This window comes from Drosophila rhopaloa, unplaced genomic scaffold, assembly GCF_018152115.1.
Source record: "Drosophila rhopaloa isolate 14029-0021.01 unplaced genomic scaffold, ASM1815211v1 contig_2, whole genome shotgun sequence".
In the NCBI taxonomy this organism is placed as follows: domain Eukaryota; kingdom Metazoa; phylum Arthropoda; class Insecta; order Diptera; family Drosophilidae; genus Drosophila; species Drosophila rhopaloa.
In genome coordinates this window covers 18,448,613-18,465,939 of record NW_025335083.1, presented here as the reverse complement: position 1 = coordinate 18,465,939, position 17,327 = coordinate 18,448,613, and the positions used below count along the sequence as shown (strand labels likewise).

General features: G+C 39.9%; 5 protein-coding genes across 5 annotated transcripts; 2 read left to right on the top strand and 3 right to left on the bottom strand.

The window, feature by feature from the left end:
• Positions 1–2,701: 2,701 nt before the first annotated feature.
• On the bottom strand, positions 2,702–4,643 carry LOC108046519 (mRNA cap guanine-N7 methyltransferase). The gene is made up of 2 exons (XM_017126230.2): positions 3,359–4,643; positions 2,702–3,299 (listed from the first exon to the last, which is right to left on the bottom strand). Exons 1-2 carry the CDS (start codon positions 4,563–4,565, stop codon positions 3,217–3,219), a joined length of 1,290 nt encoding a protein of 429 aa, XP_016981719.2. The 5' UTR covers positions 4,566–4,643; the 3' UTR covers positions 2,702–3,216.
• A 253-nt stretch (positions 4,644–4,896) lies between these two features.
• LOC108046506 (probable tRNA(His) guanylyltransferase) lies at positions 4,897–5,940 on the top strand. The gene is made up of 2 exons (XM_017126215.2): positions 4,897–5,161; positions 5,221–5,940. The coding sequence occupies exons 1-2, from the start codon at positions 4,936–4,938 to the stop codon at positions 5,934–5,936; spliced, it is 942 nt and encodes a 313-aa protein (XP_016981704.2). The 5' UTR covers positions 4,897–4,935; the 3' UTR covers positions 5,937–5,940.
• A 150-nt stretch (positions 5,941–6,090) lies between these two features.
• LOC108046510 (protein Dr1) lies at positions 6,091–6,795 on the bottom strand. Its single transcript, XM_017126219.2, has one exon. The coding sequence runs from the start codon at positions 6,712–6,714 to the stop codon at positions 6,163–6,165; it is 552 nt and encodes a 183-aa protein (XP_016981708.1). The 5' UTR covers positions 6,715–6,795; the 3' UTR covers positions 6,091–6,162.
• A 788-nt stretch (positions 6,796–7,583) lies between these two features.
• On the top strand, positions 7,584–8,636 carry LOC108046507 (ankyrin repeat domain-containing protein 49). Its single transcript, XM_017126216.2, has 2 exons — positions 7,584–7,787; positions 7,854–8,636. The coding sequence occupies exons 1-2, from the start codon at positions 7,652–7,654 to the stop codon at positions 8,363–8,365; spliced, it is 648 nt and encodes a 215-aa protein (XP_016981705.1). The 5' UTR covers positions 7,584–7,651; the 3' UTR covers positions 8,366–8,636.
• LOC108046509 (dynactin subunit 5) lies at positions 8,387–9,634 on the bottom strand. The gene is made up of 4 exons (XM_017126218.2): positions 9,494–9,634; positions 9,107–9,406; positions 8,648–8,878; positions 8,387–8,514 (listed from the first exon to the last, which is right to left on the bottom strand). Exons 1-3 carry the CDS (start codon positions 9,539–9,541, stop codon positions 8,657–8,659), a joined length of 570 nt encoding a protein of 189 aa, XP_016981707.1. The 5' UTR covers positions 9,542–9,634; the 3' UTR covers positions 8,387–8,514; positions 8,648–8,656.
• Positions 9,635–17,327: the final 7,693 nt, after the last annotated feature.

Below are 17,327 nucleotides of genomic sequence, written 5' to 3'. Positions count from 1 at the left end.
TCTTTTACCTTCTTTTTGGTTTTGTGTTAAATTGTTGCGTTAACCAAGCCAACCAGCTCCGGGGGCAATCCTTGTAAAAAGTTTAGCATAGCAGAAGGCGCACGCAAACATGCTCGCAGCCATTCACACAGAGGCACCACCAACACTGTCGCACGCCTGGCATGCGTTTTTCACATTGTTTCATGCGGTTGAATAAACACAAGCCACACACACACCAGCAAAAGGCATACATATACGTGCATTTTATGATCTACAGAGAAAGGAAAAAGGACCAAAAGCGAAAGAGAGAGAGAGGGAGAGAGAGACATAGACACTTATTCGCTCGCTTGCCTCGACAGGCTTACAAAACAAACATTGCGGCATGTTTTCTGTTTGTACACACTGCGTATACGTACTATGAGGGCCGCACATTTCCTACCTGCGTTTTGTCAGTGCCCAGCAGCACCAACACACTGTCACAGTCCCTTCCACACGAACACATTGCAGTCACGTATGCACATTACTCAACACAACCTGGTCCACCCATTGTGCCACAGCCCTTAACCCTTGTGCCGTCTGCAGATATCCCATTTTCATATAATTTCCAGACTTTAAAATTTCCGGATTAATATATTACACATTTCTTCTTAAGTCAACATTTGTAGTAGAGGAAACTGAACAAAAAATAAAATCTTTGGTATAAGGTGGTTTTAATTCCATTTCCATACTTATTGTATCATAATTAAAATATATATAAAATTAAGTCATCTATTTCTTTGTGTTGAGAAATGATTTTGATTGCTAAGAAAATTAAAAAATATCTGATGTAAGGTCGTTTGTTTTTATTCTATTAAATTTTCAATGGAATTGAAAACCAAGAAATTATAATAGAAAACTCTTATCAAATAGAAAATGCGTTCAGATAAACTTTAAATTTAATTGGAAATATAAATTGACTAAAGGCCAATTACGAAAGAAAGAAAAGTTGTTTCTTTAAATAATGTTTAAGATAAGAACTCAAGGTAAAAAAATGTATTGTTTGTTAGCAATATAATAGATTTTCCTCATTTTGTTCTCCTTCTGGGCGAATTATTCTGAACGGATCAAATTTAAATAGCAAGGTAGAAGTTATTTCTCTTTGGGTGTTAAAAATTGTTGTTTTTTAAATTGATCCACTAAAGCTTAAGACTTAGTCAAAGAAAAACAAAAGATTTAGTTTAACATATTTCCTGACATCCGGTAAAATCCAATTGCCTTTAAGGCTAACAAAAACTTGTAATTTCAGTCACATGAAAGTTTAAAATGTTAATTTGTTGCTTGGGGGTGAGAAACCTGCCATTCAGAAATGTTTGGGTTAAAAGTGAACTAATTTACATAGACCGCATGGTACAATGCGCAGGCGGCCGCATGGAGAAGGTAACAAAAAGATTCATTAGGGCCAATCAGTGCAAAGCGAGTCGTGGCGAAGGACATGCGGAGAGAGCCTGGCCAAAAGCGGTGGGTTGACGGTTGGCTGGCTGTATGGGCTGGTGGGTGAGGGCAAGCCGTGTGTGTAAACGTAAACAGCTCGGGCAGTCCTGGGTCTGTTGTTTGCCTTATAAATACGCACGCTCTACTTTAAACAAAAGCGAAGCCACCCATCCCGATCCCAATCCCCCCATGTACACGTGCCTTGCCTGCCCTTGTTGTGCGTCAGTATGTGCAAAACAAATTTAAACTTTACACCCAAAGTTGATTTTTATGAGGCAAACTTTAAATAATGAAATTATCTGACAAGAACTTGGGAAGAGAGTGGACGGAGGAAGCCAAGAAGATGGCCAAAGTGGGGCCCTAAGCGATAATGAAAGGAAGAGCTAACTGATTGGGCCAATATAAAGTTTTGCATTCGCTTCGAAACCAATCAATGGCGTAATTTATGCCGTTATTTTCTCCAGCCCACTCCCTCACCTCAACACCCAGTCAACCGAACCAGGCCACCCATACTTTCGACCCGTTATCAAATATTTATTTACACTTCAGCTACAATAATTCATTGATGCATCGAGCGCCTGGCACGACACGCTCTCGCTTTGGACTGGTTGGGGTCGCTCCAGAGCTGGCAGGCACGACCCGGCAACGTAAACGTCAGGACTAACCTTTGCCCGATGTCCTTCAAAGGCGCCGTCGCTGTGAAAGCAACAGCTGTGCGCTCTCAGCCAGCGAGCTTCGTTCCCCGAGCTTTCTTCGATATCCCACTTCCAGTTTCGAACTTGGCCCGAAGCCCTTCTTATCAAAGCTTTCGATGGAGATGGTTAGAAAGCGGCTCAAACGAGGGCTGTTCTGGTTTTATTCCTAATTATATTTACTTTCACAAGAAAAATTGTCGATTAGACCAAAATCCATATAGTAAAAATTAATAAAGATTCTCTAAAATATGAGAACGATTCGATTTTGATTATTTCAAAACAAGTGGCATTGGGTATCTCGTATTTATTTTAATATAGCTGGGTTAAAAATTATTGTAGGGGTGCAAAGTAAAATAACTAAAAAATATTTCTTAAAAGCATTCATTCTTGTATTCATTTTGTAATATATTTTTAAAAATATGACTTACCAAATAATTCAATTTTATAAATGCCCTTTATAAATGAGATAGTTTATAATTTTTTAAAACCGTGTGATATTTCTTCATAAATATTTCTGAATATCTTTTTTTAGTATTTTGAAATACAACACAAAAATGAAGAGTGTTTTATATGTGTCTTTCTTATCCTGTATACGTATAAAATATTCAAAGGTATTTTCACAATTTCTTAACTACCAGTACACACTCCAAACAATAAAAACCGACGTAGTATTAAATTTTATATCTTTAACTATTGACACACACAAATTTGATACATATGCGCATTCATAGGCTTTGAAAAAATGTAAGGTAAAAAAATTTATTTTTGTATAAAATAGATTGTTGTTTTTGTATTGTAAACATAAACAATAAAAAAATTGTATTTGCTGTTCAGTTGTTATATTTAAGCTAAATTGAACAATAAAGTTTTTGTGTGAACCAATTTAAAATTTTACAGTAAGTTTAAAATGAAACCTATGAACACATTCATTTCTTTAATATTACAAAATTTACTTTAAGAACTAATCATTTAAGCAACCAATAATCTGTTCATGCTTTCGAGTATGATCCTTAAAAGAGTTGGGCCATGGGTACAGAAATATAACCTATAACACGCAAATTTTTGGCAGTTATCAGTCGTCAAACTCAAATAAAGGTTTGCCATTGGTATCCCAGGTGTTTTTGCATTTTTTGAAGGCACAAACCAAATAAAGTGCTGAAATAGAAAGTGCATTTTAGTAACGAAGTTCGGGCTGCTTTTCGCTGTAGACTTACTTGCTGCTTCCCACTCCGATTTTGAGAGGGTGCCTAACGGCCGCCCGCGCTGTGATCCCTGCAAGTTCCGCAAGTGGGCGAACTGTTCATCGTTTTCGCAACGCTGGGCCTGAACCGACTCTAAGCCGGACATGCGCTGCAAGAGGTGTTTACCGTGGGGCAGACTTTCCTTGTAGTAATCCGCAAATGTGGAGCGCCTTAACAGCTGCAGACCGTACTTCCTGCCCAGCTTGATCAGCGTGGGGAAATGCACCAAGAACTCGGGACAATCGACGACGCCCTCCAGGTGAAACTGATACTTGGCCCCGAAAAAGGGCAGTGGATCTGTTTCACAGTCGAACTCAATGCTGTACACATCGTTGCCAAAGCGCCGGGCATCTGGACCGGCTGCCCTTAACCTTCGGATGATTTCGTAAGCATCTGGCATGGTGGCTATGAAGAAACCTCCCGGTTTCAGGCACTCCGCTGCATTTCGCATCATGCAATCCGCCTGCGCCATGGACTCAAAACAATAGTGAAAGGCAAACTGGCAGGACACGAGATTCAGCTGCAGCGAGGGGTCCTTATACCTTTCCCGCAGGCGTACTAACGTGGAGTCGCAGGCAAAGAACTCCGCGGTGAACTTATTGGCGAACTTGGACTTTTCGGCTCGCTGCAGGATGTCCTGATACCGCCGCTGGCACTGCTCCACGGACACCTCGGCGATGTCTGTGCAGATGAGGTGCGAAATGGACGCTTTCTCCCATTTCAGGAGGTCACCGCCCTTTCCGCAGCACATGTCCAGAACCCTCAAAGCATCGCCCATGCGTTTCTGCTGCTTGATCTGCGACATGTACTCGTTAATCAGCTGGCTCTTGATCCAGTTGTTGAAGTTGCGCATGAAGAAGATCTTCGACTTCTGGCGATCCTTGCGGCCCGCCTCCTTCAGCTCGTTGTAGTGGTTGGCCACCACATGTGTGTTGGCCGCTCCTCCAGCAGTTTCCGCTTCCTGCTCCTCCTCATCATCGTTACCACCACTTGCTTCACCTTTCCCGCCCGGCTCATCGTAGAACTCCTGGCCTGGTTTACTGACAGCAGATGTTCCCTGAGCCCGGGAAGATGTGGATTCTCCTAGGCCTTCGCTCTCCTCGTCGTCCGACAGACTAACTGCCTTGTGCGCCCGGGCGAATTGCTCGTCTGCTGCATTTTGTTCGTAATTTAGGCTCATTCTTTAATTCTTATTTTTCTGTCGCTGCTCATCGATGTTATCGGGTCAGCTAGAGATGGACACTGCAAGCGTTATCGCTCGTTACAGTGATTAGCCGAGAAACTATTAAAAGGAAAATAAAATAAACTTCTTAAATTAATCAATTTAAATCTGGAAAAGAAGGACCCCACCTTGACCCTTGGGTTAAATAAGTCGTTTACAAATTTGATGGGTCGTTAAATAGATAAAAATATATTTCCGATGTCACAGTTTTTTAGTAGGTAGCCATCTCTGTGCTCACGATTGTTAACAGTAGAGTGCTGTTAATTGTTAACAGCAATGCAATCAGCTGTTGACAACTCGTGCGTTCGCTAACATAAGAAACCTTTAAATGCGGTTGCTTGGAACTCTCTACAAATTTAGTAGATTACTGAATCGTACCCTCATCCGGGATTTCCCCAAACGCAGCATGGCCTGCAGCAGATTCGAGTACGTTAAATCCTTCGAACAGGACGACAGCATATTGCCCAACGTGTGGATAGTCATACGAATCGATGGCAAAAAATTTCACAAGTTCTCAAAGACGCACGACTTTGAAAAGCCCAACGATGAGAATGGTAGTAAAAGGGTTTTGATTTTAAATTCTGGAATTAACTATTTGAATTTCCACCTTTAGCTCTCAATGTGATGAATGCGGCCGCCACGGCAGTGTTGCAAGAGTTTCGGGACGTGGTCCTGGCTTATGGCCAGAGCGATGAGTACTCCTTTGTATTCCGCAAGGAGACGACTGCCTTCAAGCGACGCTCTGCCAAGTTGCTCACCTACGTCACCAGTTTGTTTTCCACGAGCTATGTGATGCACTGGTCCAAGTGGATGAACCTACCCTTGGCTTACGCTCCCTGCTTTGACGGGCGAGTGGTCCTGTATCCTTCGGAGCAGAACCTTAAGGACTATCTCAGCTGGCGACAAGCCGATGTCCATGTCAACAATCTGTACAACACTGCATTTTGGAAACTGGTTTTGGAAAAAGGTCTGACGAACCAGGAAGCAGAGGCGAAACTGCGAGGAACCTTTTCGGCGGACAAGAACGAGTTGCTGTTCCAGGAGTTTGGCATAAACTACAATAATCTACCCGCTATGTACAGAAAGGGAACGATCCTGCTCAGGAAGCGGGTAATAGTGGGCGAGAAGAGCAGACAGGCTATAGTGCCGCTGCACGAGGACCTCATATCCTCGCATTTCTGGAAGCAGCACACGGAGATCTTGGGAAAATATGTGCCGGGCACTTACGATGCCCCAGTGCCATTGCCTAGATTGGTGGAGTTGCAACTAAATGAGAAGCAGGTAAGCGAGGAGGCGGAGGAGCCACAAAATGAAGCCCGGATTAGCTGATAGTTAAAGTTTATGACAATATATTTTAAGTTTTAAATTACGAAGTGTTTTTGTGGGTGAAAAGACAGGGCCTGATTTCCACGCAATTCTGGAATCTGCTGATCTTGGATAGAAATTGGAGGTCCTCTGAATCCGGCCAAGAATAGCTGGTTGCTGACTTTTCAACTTATGGCATATATTTTAAGATTAAAACTACATTAGGCTCATAGAAAGCCAAACTTTCTTACTAGTAGTCGTCATCGTCCTCGTCCTCGTCATCTTCACTGGGCTTACTAGCAATTGAGCCGTCGACCAGCGGCGGTCGCTGCACCATGGCCGCTGCCTGCATGCTCATCCACTGCTGCTGCTCCTCGCGTGCCTGTTCCTCGCGTGCCTTGGCGAACAGCTCTTGTTGCTGGCGCAGAAGCTCCTCTTCTGGGATGCCCAGGTTCTCCAGGCGTGTGCTCTGGCGCCTTCGCTTGGCGGCCACCTCCTTGCAGTCGTGCAGCACAGCCTCCGCCTCTTGCTTGTAGTCATGGAAACCCAAACGCTCCAGCGCCTCCAGGACGTGCTCCGCGTTGATCGTCTTCTTGTTGCGCATGTTGCACACCTCGTTGGCCTCCGAACTAATTAGGTGGATGAACTCGGAGCAGCAATTGAGAATCAGCTCGCGACTCTCGTTGGCCACCCGCACCGTGGGCACCAGTTCCTTGATGATCTTGTTGATGCTGGCCCTCGGCAGAGTCAGCTCGTCGTCCTCGGCACTGGGCGGCAGCAGTTCCTCCTGCGGATTCGACATGGCGTCCTGGTCTGGCCAAACGTAAACAAACGTGGGAGAAGTTGTTTTCCTCGCAACTTTGCGGTGGTATGGTATCCAACAGTGTTGCCAGATGAAAATTTTGCTTTCTCCCTAAAAAATCTCAAACAGGCGATATTTCCCCCTAAAAAATCCAGTTTTCCCCCTAAATTAAAAAAATCAGTTAATTTCGAACTTATACAATAAAACAAGAAAACGATATCGAATTTTAAGAGATCACCTCGAGAACTTCATTTGAGAAATTGGTCTTGTACACTTCCTCGCTATTGAATAGCTTATACATTTGAGGGGATGGTTCAAAGCTATTGCAATTGTTTGGTAAGGTTAATCTTATTCGAAGAAGGATGCTGCTTTCGGTGCAAAAACACATATTTTTTCAAGGCATTTTGTGTTCTTAGGAAATCGTACTTGGAATTCGTCCGTGAGTTTAATCAAGCAGTCCCTGCATCGTTTTTTTATTATGTATATCAAGTGGTTCCCAGAAACCGCCAGCATCAGCTGGTAACACTTGTACTCGTGACCATTATTTTTTGATATTTTTGCCATATTTAGGTTGTTTTTATGCGTGGCAATATTTTACGAAATCACATATTCTTGTGTTTTTTTCAAAACATTTGGGTAATACAATTTCCAAAAAAACCCCTAAACTTTCCCCCTAAAAATTGCTCCCCCTAAAATTCCCCCTAGTACGTCAAAAAACCCCTAAATCTAGGGGGAAAACCCCTGATCTGGGAACACTGGTATCCAATATGTGGGTGGTAGAGTGACCGTGTGGGTGGATCTATGGTATATTTGAAAAACAGCGTTTGAAGTTTGGTATTTTTCTGAAAGCCAGAAGGAATATTTAAGCGGTCACTTTAAAAAAATAAAACAATACAATCATACATTTTTAGCTTATTTATTAAATCGCCTCTGAAAAATGGGGGACTACGACTCAGATGATGAGAAATCCCAAGTGGAGAAGCTGCGGTATGCGAAAGTGCCCCGCGGTATGTTCGTTAGCGGCTGGGACGATGATGCCGACGAACTGATCGAGGAGGACAAGAACCCACAATGTGAGTGTTTTATGCTTTGATGTGAAGGATTCAATTAAGTGGACATATGTTTTTCCCACCATTTAGCTAGCATCGAACGCATGATCCTTTGGGCAGTGAACGAGAACCGCATCAGCGAGGTGCGCGAGATCCTGCGCCTGGATGCAGACACTGTAAACTCAAAGGACAACGATGGATACACGCCTCTGCATCGAGCGGCCTATAATAACTTTGTGGACATGGCCAAGTTGCTTCTGCAGTACCGTGCAAATCCCAATGCACGCACGGAACTTGGATGGACACCGCTGCACTCCGCTTGCAAGTGGAATAACGCTGACTGTGCCCATTTACTTCTGCAGTTTGGAGCCGATGTAAACGCAGAGTCAGAGGGCAAGCAGACGCCTCTCCACATCACCGCCACCGTGTCCAACTGCCGGAATACGGCCACAGTGTTGTTGTTAGACCGTAATATACTGCCCCGCAAAGAGAATAACTCAGAGGAACTGGCATCGGTGATCGCCCGGCGCACCGGCATGAGCTTCCCCATCTTTGAGTCGGGCGACGAGGCCTACGACTGCGAAACGGGACTGATAGATTAACCATTAAACAGCCAAGCAATGTGCATACTTATAGAATACCTAGTATATGTTTATTTCATAAATAATCTTTTAAATCGGGCAGGTTCCGGTTTTCACTTCGTGGAATTGGGAGATACCTTCCAAGCATTTCGTGTGAGTATTAGAACCTCCTGCAAGTGTAATGAAAATAAGCATTGAGCTTTTTACCATTTTTGTTTAATCACAAATTGAACTGGAGTTTCCAAACTTTAAATAATTTAAGTAAATAAACTTCGAAGTATAGTTATACGAACTATCTAGTACCTATAATTTTCAACTGGCGGGTGCCGGAGTGCGTACGAAATGTTCGTAGAATGACTTTGTGTAGTTGATCATCTCGTCTTGCATGGCGGCTGGCACAAAGTACGGATTTCCCTGGCCACCCTCGATGGTTCCCCTAGCCGTGTAGCGCATGTAGCTGGACACAGTTGTCTCCGGAGGCAGCACAGCCCCATCCTCAATCACACAGCAGTCTTTTAAAACGCAACGACGGCCCTGAAAATTGGAAAAGATTATAAATTACAGCACAGAAAGTTAATCGATATATGATTATATTATCAGACTGAAAACATTAAAAACAGTAGAACTTTAAACTTGAGTTATGGAACTAATTCTCTAATGTCAATTAAACAGGTACAATGTAATGCTATAACAGTTTGTGTTATGGAAGTTCTACTGTGCGTTTTCCTTTTTTCTGTTCAGATCTTAAATAATATAGCTTACAATAATGGCATTCTTGCCGATGTAAACACAGGATCCAATTGTGGCCGCCGAGACGACGGCTCCTTCGCCCACAAAGACATGATCGCCGATGTGCATGGGGAAAAAGGCGATGCCCTTGCTGAACTGTTTGTACGGTGGTCGAATCACGGAATCCTTGCCGATCACACAGTATCTCCCCGTCCGGACGTTGGCCAAGTCACCTCTTATAATAGCTCCGCTCTGGACGATCACCTTGCCATTAAGCACAATGTTTTGGGATCCACAGAGCACCGTATGTCGACTGACTTTGTTTCCGGATGCCTGTAAACAAAATAATTTTGGGCATGATGAGGTCATCCAATCTTATGGAAAAGCCAAATTCCGGTCTGGAACCCTGCCAATACTTGCCGTCTCCACGTATTCGTCTTTACTGTAGTAGGTATCCGCGATTTCCATGGTCAAACAGCAGTTTTATAAACTATTTTCCTAAAATATATAAAATTGCAATTGGCCAATGTTTTGCCATAGGGATGGAACAAAAATCAGAGACTTTCGACTTAATCGATTATTTTCTTACCAATCGAACTATCACAGACTCAAACCTTTTCAGTAAAATCTAGCATGTTTACCAACACTTCTGATTTAAGACCGCCAAAATTAAAATCTTATTAATAACGTATTTCAGCATTTTGATTTTCCATTACAAAGGAATGTATTTTTCATTAAATCTAATTAATAATTAGACGCACGCGAGGTTTTTCAATTACAACTGCCTTCGCGGGTGCATGGAAAATGCAGGTGTTTAGCCCACGATGACCCTGAACTTTTAGGCATACGTAAATGCAGTAATCACGATGCAGATTAGACAGCTGCTCTTCACATATTTAAATCCGCTGGCAGAATGAAAATGTGAATAATTGGGCTCACAGCTGGTGGGCCGAAACGCAGGCTAACCCAACCTCCTCCCAGCGGCGCAGTGACCTTCCGAAAATTTAAACTTCCCGCTGTCCGACGCTCCAACGATGTTCCAATTAATGCTCTTTAATAATCGCAACCCAGCCCCGTGGTTAACCTTCATGGGGCACGCTCGAATGCCTCACGAGGCGGCGGCAACTCTAGCTAATCATAGTAGCATTTTAATTTGTTTATGTTTGCCTATTTGCGAGTCTATTTTCTTTGTTTGGTTCTCTGCCTTTTGCAGAATTCGGATTTTCAATATGGTAATCCATTATGTTTTATCCATTTATGATTTGATTATGGTGCCAGAATGTAAATGATATAAAACTTTTGGATTTTTTTTTTTTTAGAAATGCCAAAAGCCTAAGGAAATTGTTTTATTACTTATACATTGTATTTTCCCCACCTGACCTTCTTGACTTGAACTATCTGAACTTTGCCATTAATGCTGTTCTATGCCAATTAATTGCAAACAATTGTGCCAGTCCATTGGCTGCTTTGAAGAATCCGCCAAAAGCAAAGAACAGAAATCGTTTAACCTTCAGTATGAAAAACCGCATCGAAATCTATTAATCTGTTCGTGTTTGCACTTTTGAACTTAAGGTTAATAAACTTGAACTTGAATAATGTTTGGAAATTAATTGAGTTGTGTACACAAACAACTCTCAAATCGGTTGATTAAACAAATGATTCGAATTTGTTTCATTTTGGTTCTATAAATTATATGTCTATTGTTGAATGTGATTTTCAGCAAGGGGAGGTAAAGAGACATTGGTTATTAATTAAGTTGTTTTTGTTTATTTTTTTAAGGCAGGTAAAGTCAGTTATATAATGTTTATGTTTAAGGTTAACATTTAAAATTATTTATTAACCTAATATAGGTTTTTAGTAATTATCTTAATTTTGTAATCACAATTAATCTTTGAATATACTATTTTGGGAATTATCTAGAAGTTCTTCATATCATTTATTGTTTTAATGTCCGTTCTAATAAATAATAATACAAAATATAAGCTATTTGATGTAACCTTTTGTTTTTTTTCCATTGGCTTAACTTCTGTAACTTTCTCTACCTTTATTAGAAGTCCAAGGCCGACAAAGTCTTGACTTCATAGAACGTGTAGCCAAGTGTTTGCCTTACACTGATCCAACAACGCTCGATGAAACTCTTCTGCCACAATTCGGCCTTGACGAACCATGAAGGGGGGACGGGGCCGCGAGCTATGTAAATATTTACAATAGCCAACTCATCCGCGACCTTGATAATTGGTTATTGATGTATGAAGTGGCTGTTGTTGGAAATTCATTATTAAATGGCCAGCTAATCAAGATCAAGAAACACGCACTCCGAATATCCGCCTCTGCCCTTCCCACCGATCCAAAACAATCGCTCACGATCGAATTGATCTTGATGCTTTATGGCTTTAACCTTTTTTAATTGCTTTCTGCGAGAGAAAACCAGCGGCACTGGATAACATAATTAATAAATGGAAATTAAGTTGAAACTAAAACAATGCCAGTGCTATCCAGTTCGACTTGAAGTCGGAGTCATGTCATGTTTAATTGAATAATTGCAAATAGTTTACATATATGCGATATGGCCAAGAACAGCAAAGTTATAATAATGCAACAATGAAGGAGAAACGACAAATGAAATTAATTGCAATTAGCAAAATTGAGAAAATATTTATTGAATTTATTGCGGACAAGGTGAGGTGGAGTAAAAGAGGGAGACAGAGAATGTTGCATAATATTTTCACTTTTAGCATGGAGGCCCCCCAGTTGCCCGACAAAAAAAATCAACACTCAACAGCGGCAAGTGAAACAAGTTTTTTGTTCAAGTCTTTTGTTTCAATCGATAAAATGTATCTGTAATTGACAATTCGTAGATAAATGCCTACGTTTGTGTGTACATGTGTAGTTACATATGTATGCGCTGATGTTCGGATTGACAGAACAAAGGTGACTATCAGATTCTCGGAATGTGAGCATTATACGAATAATTCAAGGATCTTTTGAGTATGCAAGTTGTTGTCCATAAATGGCCGCTCAAGTTTGAGTCCCACAGAAAATCACTCTTCCGATAAATTAATTTTTAAATTTAAATATTATTTAAGGAATACGCTTTTTATCATTTTGTTAAGTTCTGTAAATTTTAAAATGTATAAAAATCTAGAATTTAATTATTTAATATCCTCTTTGATTAAGGAAAAGTAGTTTTAATCATGCTTAAACAATACATACATTAAAGCAAATATTTTAGAGAATATTTTTACTTGAAATCCAATTTCTCTTCAATAATAATTCATTAGATTTAAACTTTAAAAGCTTATGCTTGTGGCTTATATCTATAATGTATGTTTTTTATAAAATTATTTACTGTTTTCAATAAATAAGTTTTTAAAAACTTATTGATTCCCGTAATTGAGAGAAATTTAAATTTAGAAAAAAAAATGTGGCTTAAAATATTACGCTTGAACCTTACAACTATTACTATCTTGTCCATATTCGGTGTGTTTCCCCGCCATTCGGCCAAACACTTTTCGGCTGCGACTAATTACAGTCATTACAATACTATATGGCGACCAAATGGTTTCCTCATGTCAAGATCCCAACGCGAAACGAGTAGCCCGCGATTAGCTATGAAGTTGGAGCGACTCGCGCACCGAGAGCTCAGTTCAAAAGCCGAGTTCAAGAACTAACTAACTAACGATTGTCTGACAATGACAGTAGCTGAACGGTTATGAGAGGGGGTGTTCGTGGAGGTTTTCTTAACTTGACGGAGTTTGCCAATGTTTGAGCCAAGTGCGGTCAAACAAATAGCAATGAACAAGTTGTGTGAATCAAGCAAATGAATGCGCTTCTTATGTGGCGAATATTTATAATACAAATTGTAGGTTTTCATTTCCTCACCCTCAACCCCTTTTGATATGCTTGGATGGGCGTGGCACGCAGCAATTTGTTGTTGTGCCCCCAAAACGACCTCAAATAGCCAAGTTGTGCTAATTAAAACATTAACTCTGCCCCGAGGCTGAATTCGCATTAAATAACGATTGCCGTTGTGTTTGTTGCTGTTTCTTGCCAAAATCGATCAAAATCAAATTTCAAGTGGCCCCCGTTTGGTACATGAAAAAATCAAAACCAGTAGAGAGTTAACTGTCAAAAAACCAACGCACGACAACGGCAGCAACAACGTTGCTGACAACAGCAACTACAGTGTGGTACATAGTTGTAGACAACATTGTTGAGCTAATCACATTTTTCTGGGGACAAGAAAACTGAATGTATGACATAAACCCAAAAAAGTGATCAAAGAACATTTTATAACAAAGTGTATTATTTGGAGATGCTTCTTTGTTTATTTTAGATAATTAAAGCATTATAAAAATTATAATTAATGCCTTTATACTTATAATTTTTTAAGGGTCCTTAATTTATTGTAATTATGTTGCGCTTATTACTAATAAAAATAAACTAAAAAAATATGAATAATACCTCATAGAGATATCCAAAATATATGTTTCGCGCTGTATTTCCAAAAAGCTTATTGGTTTTTCGCTCTTGCATTGTTCCAATTTTGATTGCTCTATTGGGCTTCGCTTTTTTTGCATGCGGGCGCTAATAGTTTTGAACCTGACGAGAGACCTAAAAAATAAGCCAAAATCAATTTTCAACTTTGTATGCCATGGGCAAGGCTAACCTCAAGCCACGAGCTGCAATTTAAATTCAGTCTCGTATTTGGATCGGTCTGGATTTTGGCTATTAAACACATATAATTTAATTCAATTTGGTTTTGTTGTGACTTGGCTTGTTTCCACTTCCTTTTGCCTTTCAGCGGTTTTGATAAAATATGATAGCCGATCGGTATCGATTTATAAGCCCTCCAACCTACTTAGCAGAAAACAGGTGATTAAGTCTCTTGTGTCTGTCAGTTGACTGAACTTTAAAGGTTTTCCAACGGACTCTCGAAGACTCAGTGTCAAATGCGTTTCGGTGTCTTGCTGGGTGGCCCCTGTTCGGTGGCTGATTGACAATGATTGACAATAAAACTCCAGTTTGTCAATATATCCATGTGAACATATATTTCCATACAGGTAGCGTTTCATATGGAACACTGGCTGGGCTTATTATTATACCCAAGGCTTCCTACCGAAGTGTGCCTCGGAAGTTGTTAGTGGGTGGAAGTAATTAAATTCGATTTTAAACATTCGATAACAATGAGTGTGGCGGACTATGGGTGCTATGTAATTATTTTATTGAGGTTCTGTGAACTAGTATCAAGGGCAGGTAAAGTATGCTATCGAGGTCAATGAATATAGAAGAAACAAAACTATAAAGAAATCAATATTATTTTAAAGTCTACATAAGTATATATTAGTAATAAGAATTTCGTTCCTTCTAAAAATGTAGTTTAAACAAAGCATTCATATTTTCATTGCGGCTTTCTAAAAATTGATTACCATGATTTTTTACCCAATTATTGAATTAAAAAATTCCGAACAAATTCATTCAAGCATAAAGTTATAAAGTGATTTAATCCACTAAAAAAATAGAAAAGTTATTACAGCTTAAGGCTCTTTCAAGGTCAAACAACTGGCGCCTTAACGCTTTTAAAATGCCCCTTTCCATCAACTGCCACAATTAGCCTCCAGAACCACCCAAGTTGTGTGTGCCGCCTGACACATCATCAACGCGCTCGTCAAAAAAACAAGCCACCGAAAAAAATTATATTAAAAATTAATTAAACAAAAAGCCGAGACTAATGTGATAAACAATATAAAACACATTTGGCGCGTGCACTTGACCTTCCTCATTGCGAGCGGTCGGAACAAAAAAAGAGGAATTCGGGGGCTAAGAGGCGTATGCATGCCGCGTAATTCGTTAGCCACTGTTTCTGCTGGAATTTCTGATTTTGAACTTCATGAATTTAATTTGTGCGTAACGTATTTTTTGCGCTCTCGCTTGTTTATAGTTTGTCGGGTAGAAATCAAGGCGAGTGAATCGACTGTATTCAATTTTCGGAGACTGGCCGGCTTACATGGCGTATGCGCAACTCGATTTATTTATTACTCTGCGCTTGTCTGAGTGCGTATGTAATTGTAATTGACATTCAAGTTGATTACTTCCTTATTTGGTTTTAAGTAAATTTTACTGACGCATAGTGCGCTTAACATGGGGAAACCTTTTGGAGCATGAAAGGAATTTTTGGATCACACGAAGTATTTGTTTAAGTTTAGGAAATAATTATTTAGATGGTCGTATGATTACAAGCATTTTATAGTAATCATGTATTAATATTACGATGATTTTTGGGTTTTTTTGTGTAAGCTTAACAGCTTGGCCGACAGTTGGCCGAACAATGTAATTATAAAGGTGAATAATATTTAAAAAAAATGTAGTTTTACATATTTTCTTGAAAATAATAAAGCCCATTTTAGTGTTCAAGATTGCTAAATAAAGATTAAAATAATTATAGTTAATTAAAAAAAAAACTTTTTACTTTATTTAGCTTAATTTGAGCGATATTATTCATGAGGCCCATAAGTCTGGTGAACAATTAAAAAAAAAACAATCCGCTTATTTGCCATCGCAAAGATTGAGTCTTCCATTATTATCATACTACAATTACCATTCCATCGGCAGACAACAATCTCCCACCGCATCACTTTTAATGCACTCTCATCGCCCTGAACAGCGAATTAAACCGACCTTGAACTTGAGGCGATTGCAAAGTAAGACAGCATCAGCAGTCGTCGGCAAATCGCTTTATTTCCATTATAATTTTCCATTACATTGCCCTTTCCCTTTTGGGGGTCTGAGCTGGGCAACGTTTCTGCCGCTGACAGCTGGCAGTTGAGTTATGAATGCTTTTAGTGGAAGCTCGCAGAAACTGAGTCAGTCGAGCAAGTTCCAAAAACGGCAATAAAAAATCAACTCCAACTGAAAGTGACCGCCGCGTGTTTTGCATTCCTGATATGGGACACGTACTTTATCCGTGGTTTTTTGTCTGTTTCGTCAGTGGTTCTTTTGTCCAGGGACCAACGACCGTCCTCGGCTAGCCTAGGCATTTAAAACTTTAACTTCGCAGACTGCGGCACACATCCGTATTTTATTTGTATTTAATGTTGCTTTGGGTGAGCAATAAAATTTTAAACGGTAGCTGCTTTTTGCGTAGCTCAGAAGTTCCCTTTCCTTGTCGAGTGATTAATTTTAATTTCTTGTTCGCTTTTATTGTTGTTTAATTTTTATTAACTGCTTGCAATCAAAAAATCAGCGCGAACAAGAATTTTCGTTGTTCGAAAAAGGGCATTTCATGTTTCCCATTCCCGAGTAGCTGCAGTCGTTGACCGCTTTGATCTGACCTTGCTTGGCGAATTTTCGTTAATTTAACTTTGTGGCTAGCTAACCACTGGAGCCCGGGAAGCTGTCGGGTATGTTTTTCAGATTTTTCTGGTTTTTATCGCCCATCAAGGTGTTAGGTTTGCATATAAATGCCGCTAGAACAAAAGACTTTGGCGACGAACTTGCCGTGAGTAAACGTGTGTCCGATTTTATTGTGAGAACAGTTAAGAGAGGTGGTTTGCCTCAAGATATTTATTTCGAAGGGGATGAATCACTGGATTGCATAGCGGAAGTTGATTCAATATTAAGTATGTAGTAAGGGGGAATTCGGAATGAAATTCCGTTTACCTAATTAGCACCAAAAACGACGTCACTTATTTTGATTTTATAGGAAAGGATATTATATTAACCTCTAACTTTTAACTTATCGATTTAATAATAATATTTTATTGAATGTTCAAAATAGGTATAGTAGGGTTGGTGATTTTTTGATTTCATAATATAATTTGTATTTTATATTGTAAATTAGTTTATATTGTAAATTTATTATTAAAATGTTTTATGATTATTATTTCCAATTAAAAACTTTTGATGACATAAGAATTTACCTGCTGATTCTTAAGTACCATTCTGACAGAGTCCTAAGTATGCGTTTACGTTTTTTTTATTATTGATTTTACAACAATATTTGCTTCTCCATTTATGTGTTTTATGGCTAATTTTGCACATCATAAAAGATTCACTTAAAACCACTGCAAAATTTAGCATAGTGCAGCAGAGAAGTGGTTTTCGTGTTGACCAGCCAAATTTGCAACTGTCAAGATCCACGAGATGAGATCGCTGCATATACGGATGGGCTGGACATAAACAGAGATCACGGAGGCTAACTTGGCGATTTGCTTGGCGTTGGTGCGTGGCACGGTAGTCGCTAGTAAAAATTCAA

Excerpts from the sequence above, each read along its gene's own strand:
- LOC108046510 (XM_017126219.2), bottom strand. The coding sequence starts at position 6,714 with ATGTCGAATCCGCAGGAGGAACTGCTGCCGCCCAGTGCCGAGGACGAC.
- LOC108046507 (XM_017126216.2), top strand. The coding sequence starts at position 7,652 with ATGGGGGACTACGACTCAGATGATGAGAAATCCCAAGTGGAGAAGCTG. Across the intron at positions 7,788-7,853 it reads GGAGGACAAGAACCCACAAT|CTAGCATCGAACGCATGATC; the intron begins GTGAGTGTTTTA and ends CCCACCATTTAG.
- LOC108046509 (XM_017126218.2), bottom strand. The coding sequence starts at position 9,541 with ATGGAAATCGCGGATACCTACTACAGTAAAGACGAATACGTGGAGACG. Across the intron at positions 9,407-9,493 it reads AAGACGAATACGTGGAGACG|GCATCCGGAAACAAAGTCAG; the intron begins GCAAGTATTGGC and ends TTTTGTTTACAG. Across the intron at positions 8,879-9,106 it reads TCGGCAAGAATGCCATTATT|GGCCGTCGTTGCGTTTTAAA; the intron begins GTAAGCTATATT and ends TCCAATTTTCAG.
- LOC108046519 (XM_017126230.2), bottom strand. The coding sequence starts at position 4,565 with ATGAGCCTAAATTACGAACAAAATGCAGCAGACGAGCAATTCGCCCGG. Across the intron at positions 3,300-3,358 it reads ATCGGAGTGGGAAGCAGCAA|CACTTTATTTGGTTTGTGCC; the intron begins GTAAGTCTACAG and ends TTTCTATTTCAG.
- LOC108046506 (XM_017126215.2), top strand. The coding sequence starts at position 4,936 with ATGCGGTTGCTTGGAACTCTCTACAAATTTAGTAGATTACTGAATCGT. Across the intron at positions 5,162-5,220 it reads AAAGCCCAACGATGAGAATG|CTCTCAATGTGATGAATGCG; the intron begins GTAGTAAAAGGG and ends TTCCACCTTTAG.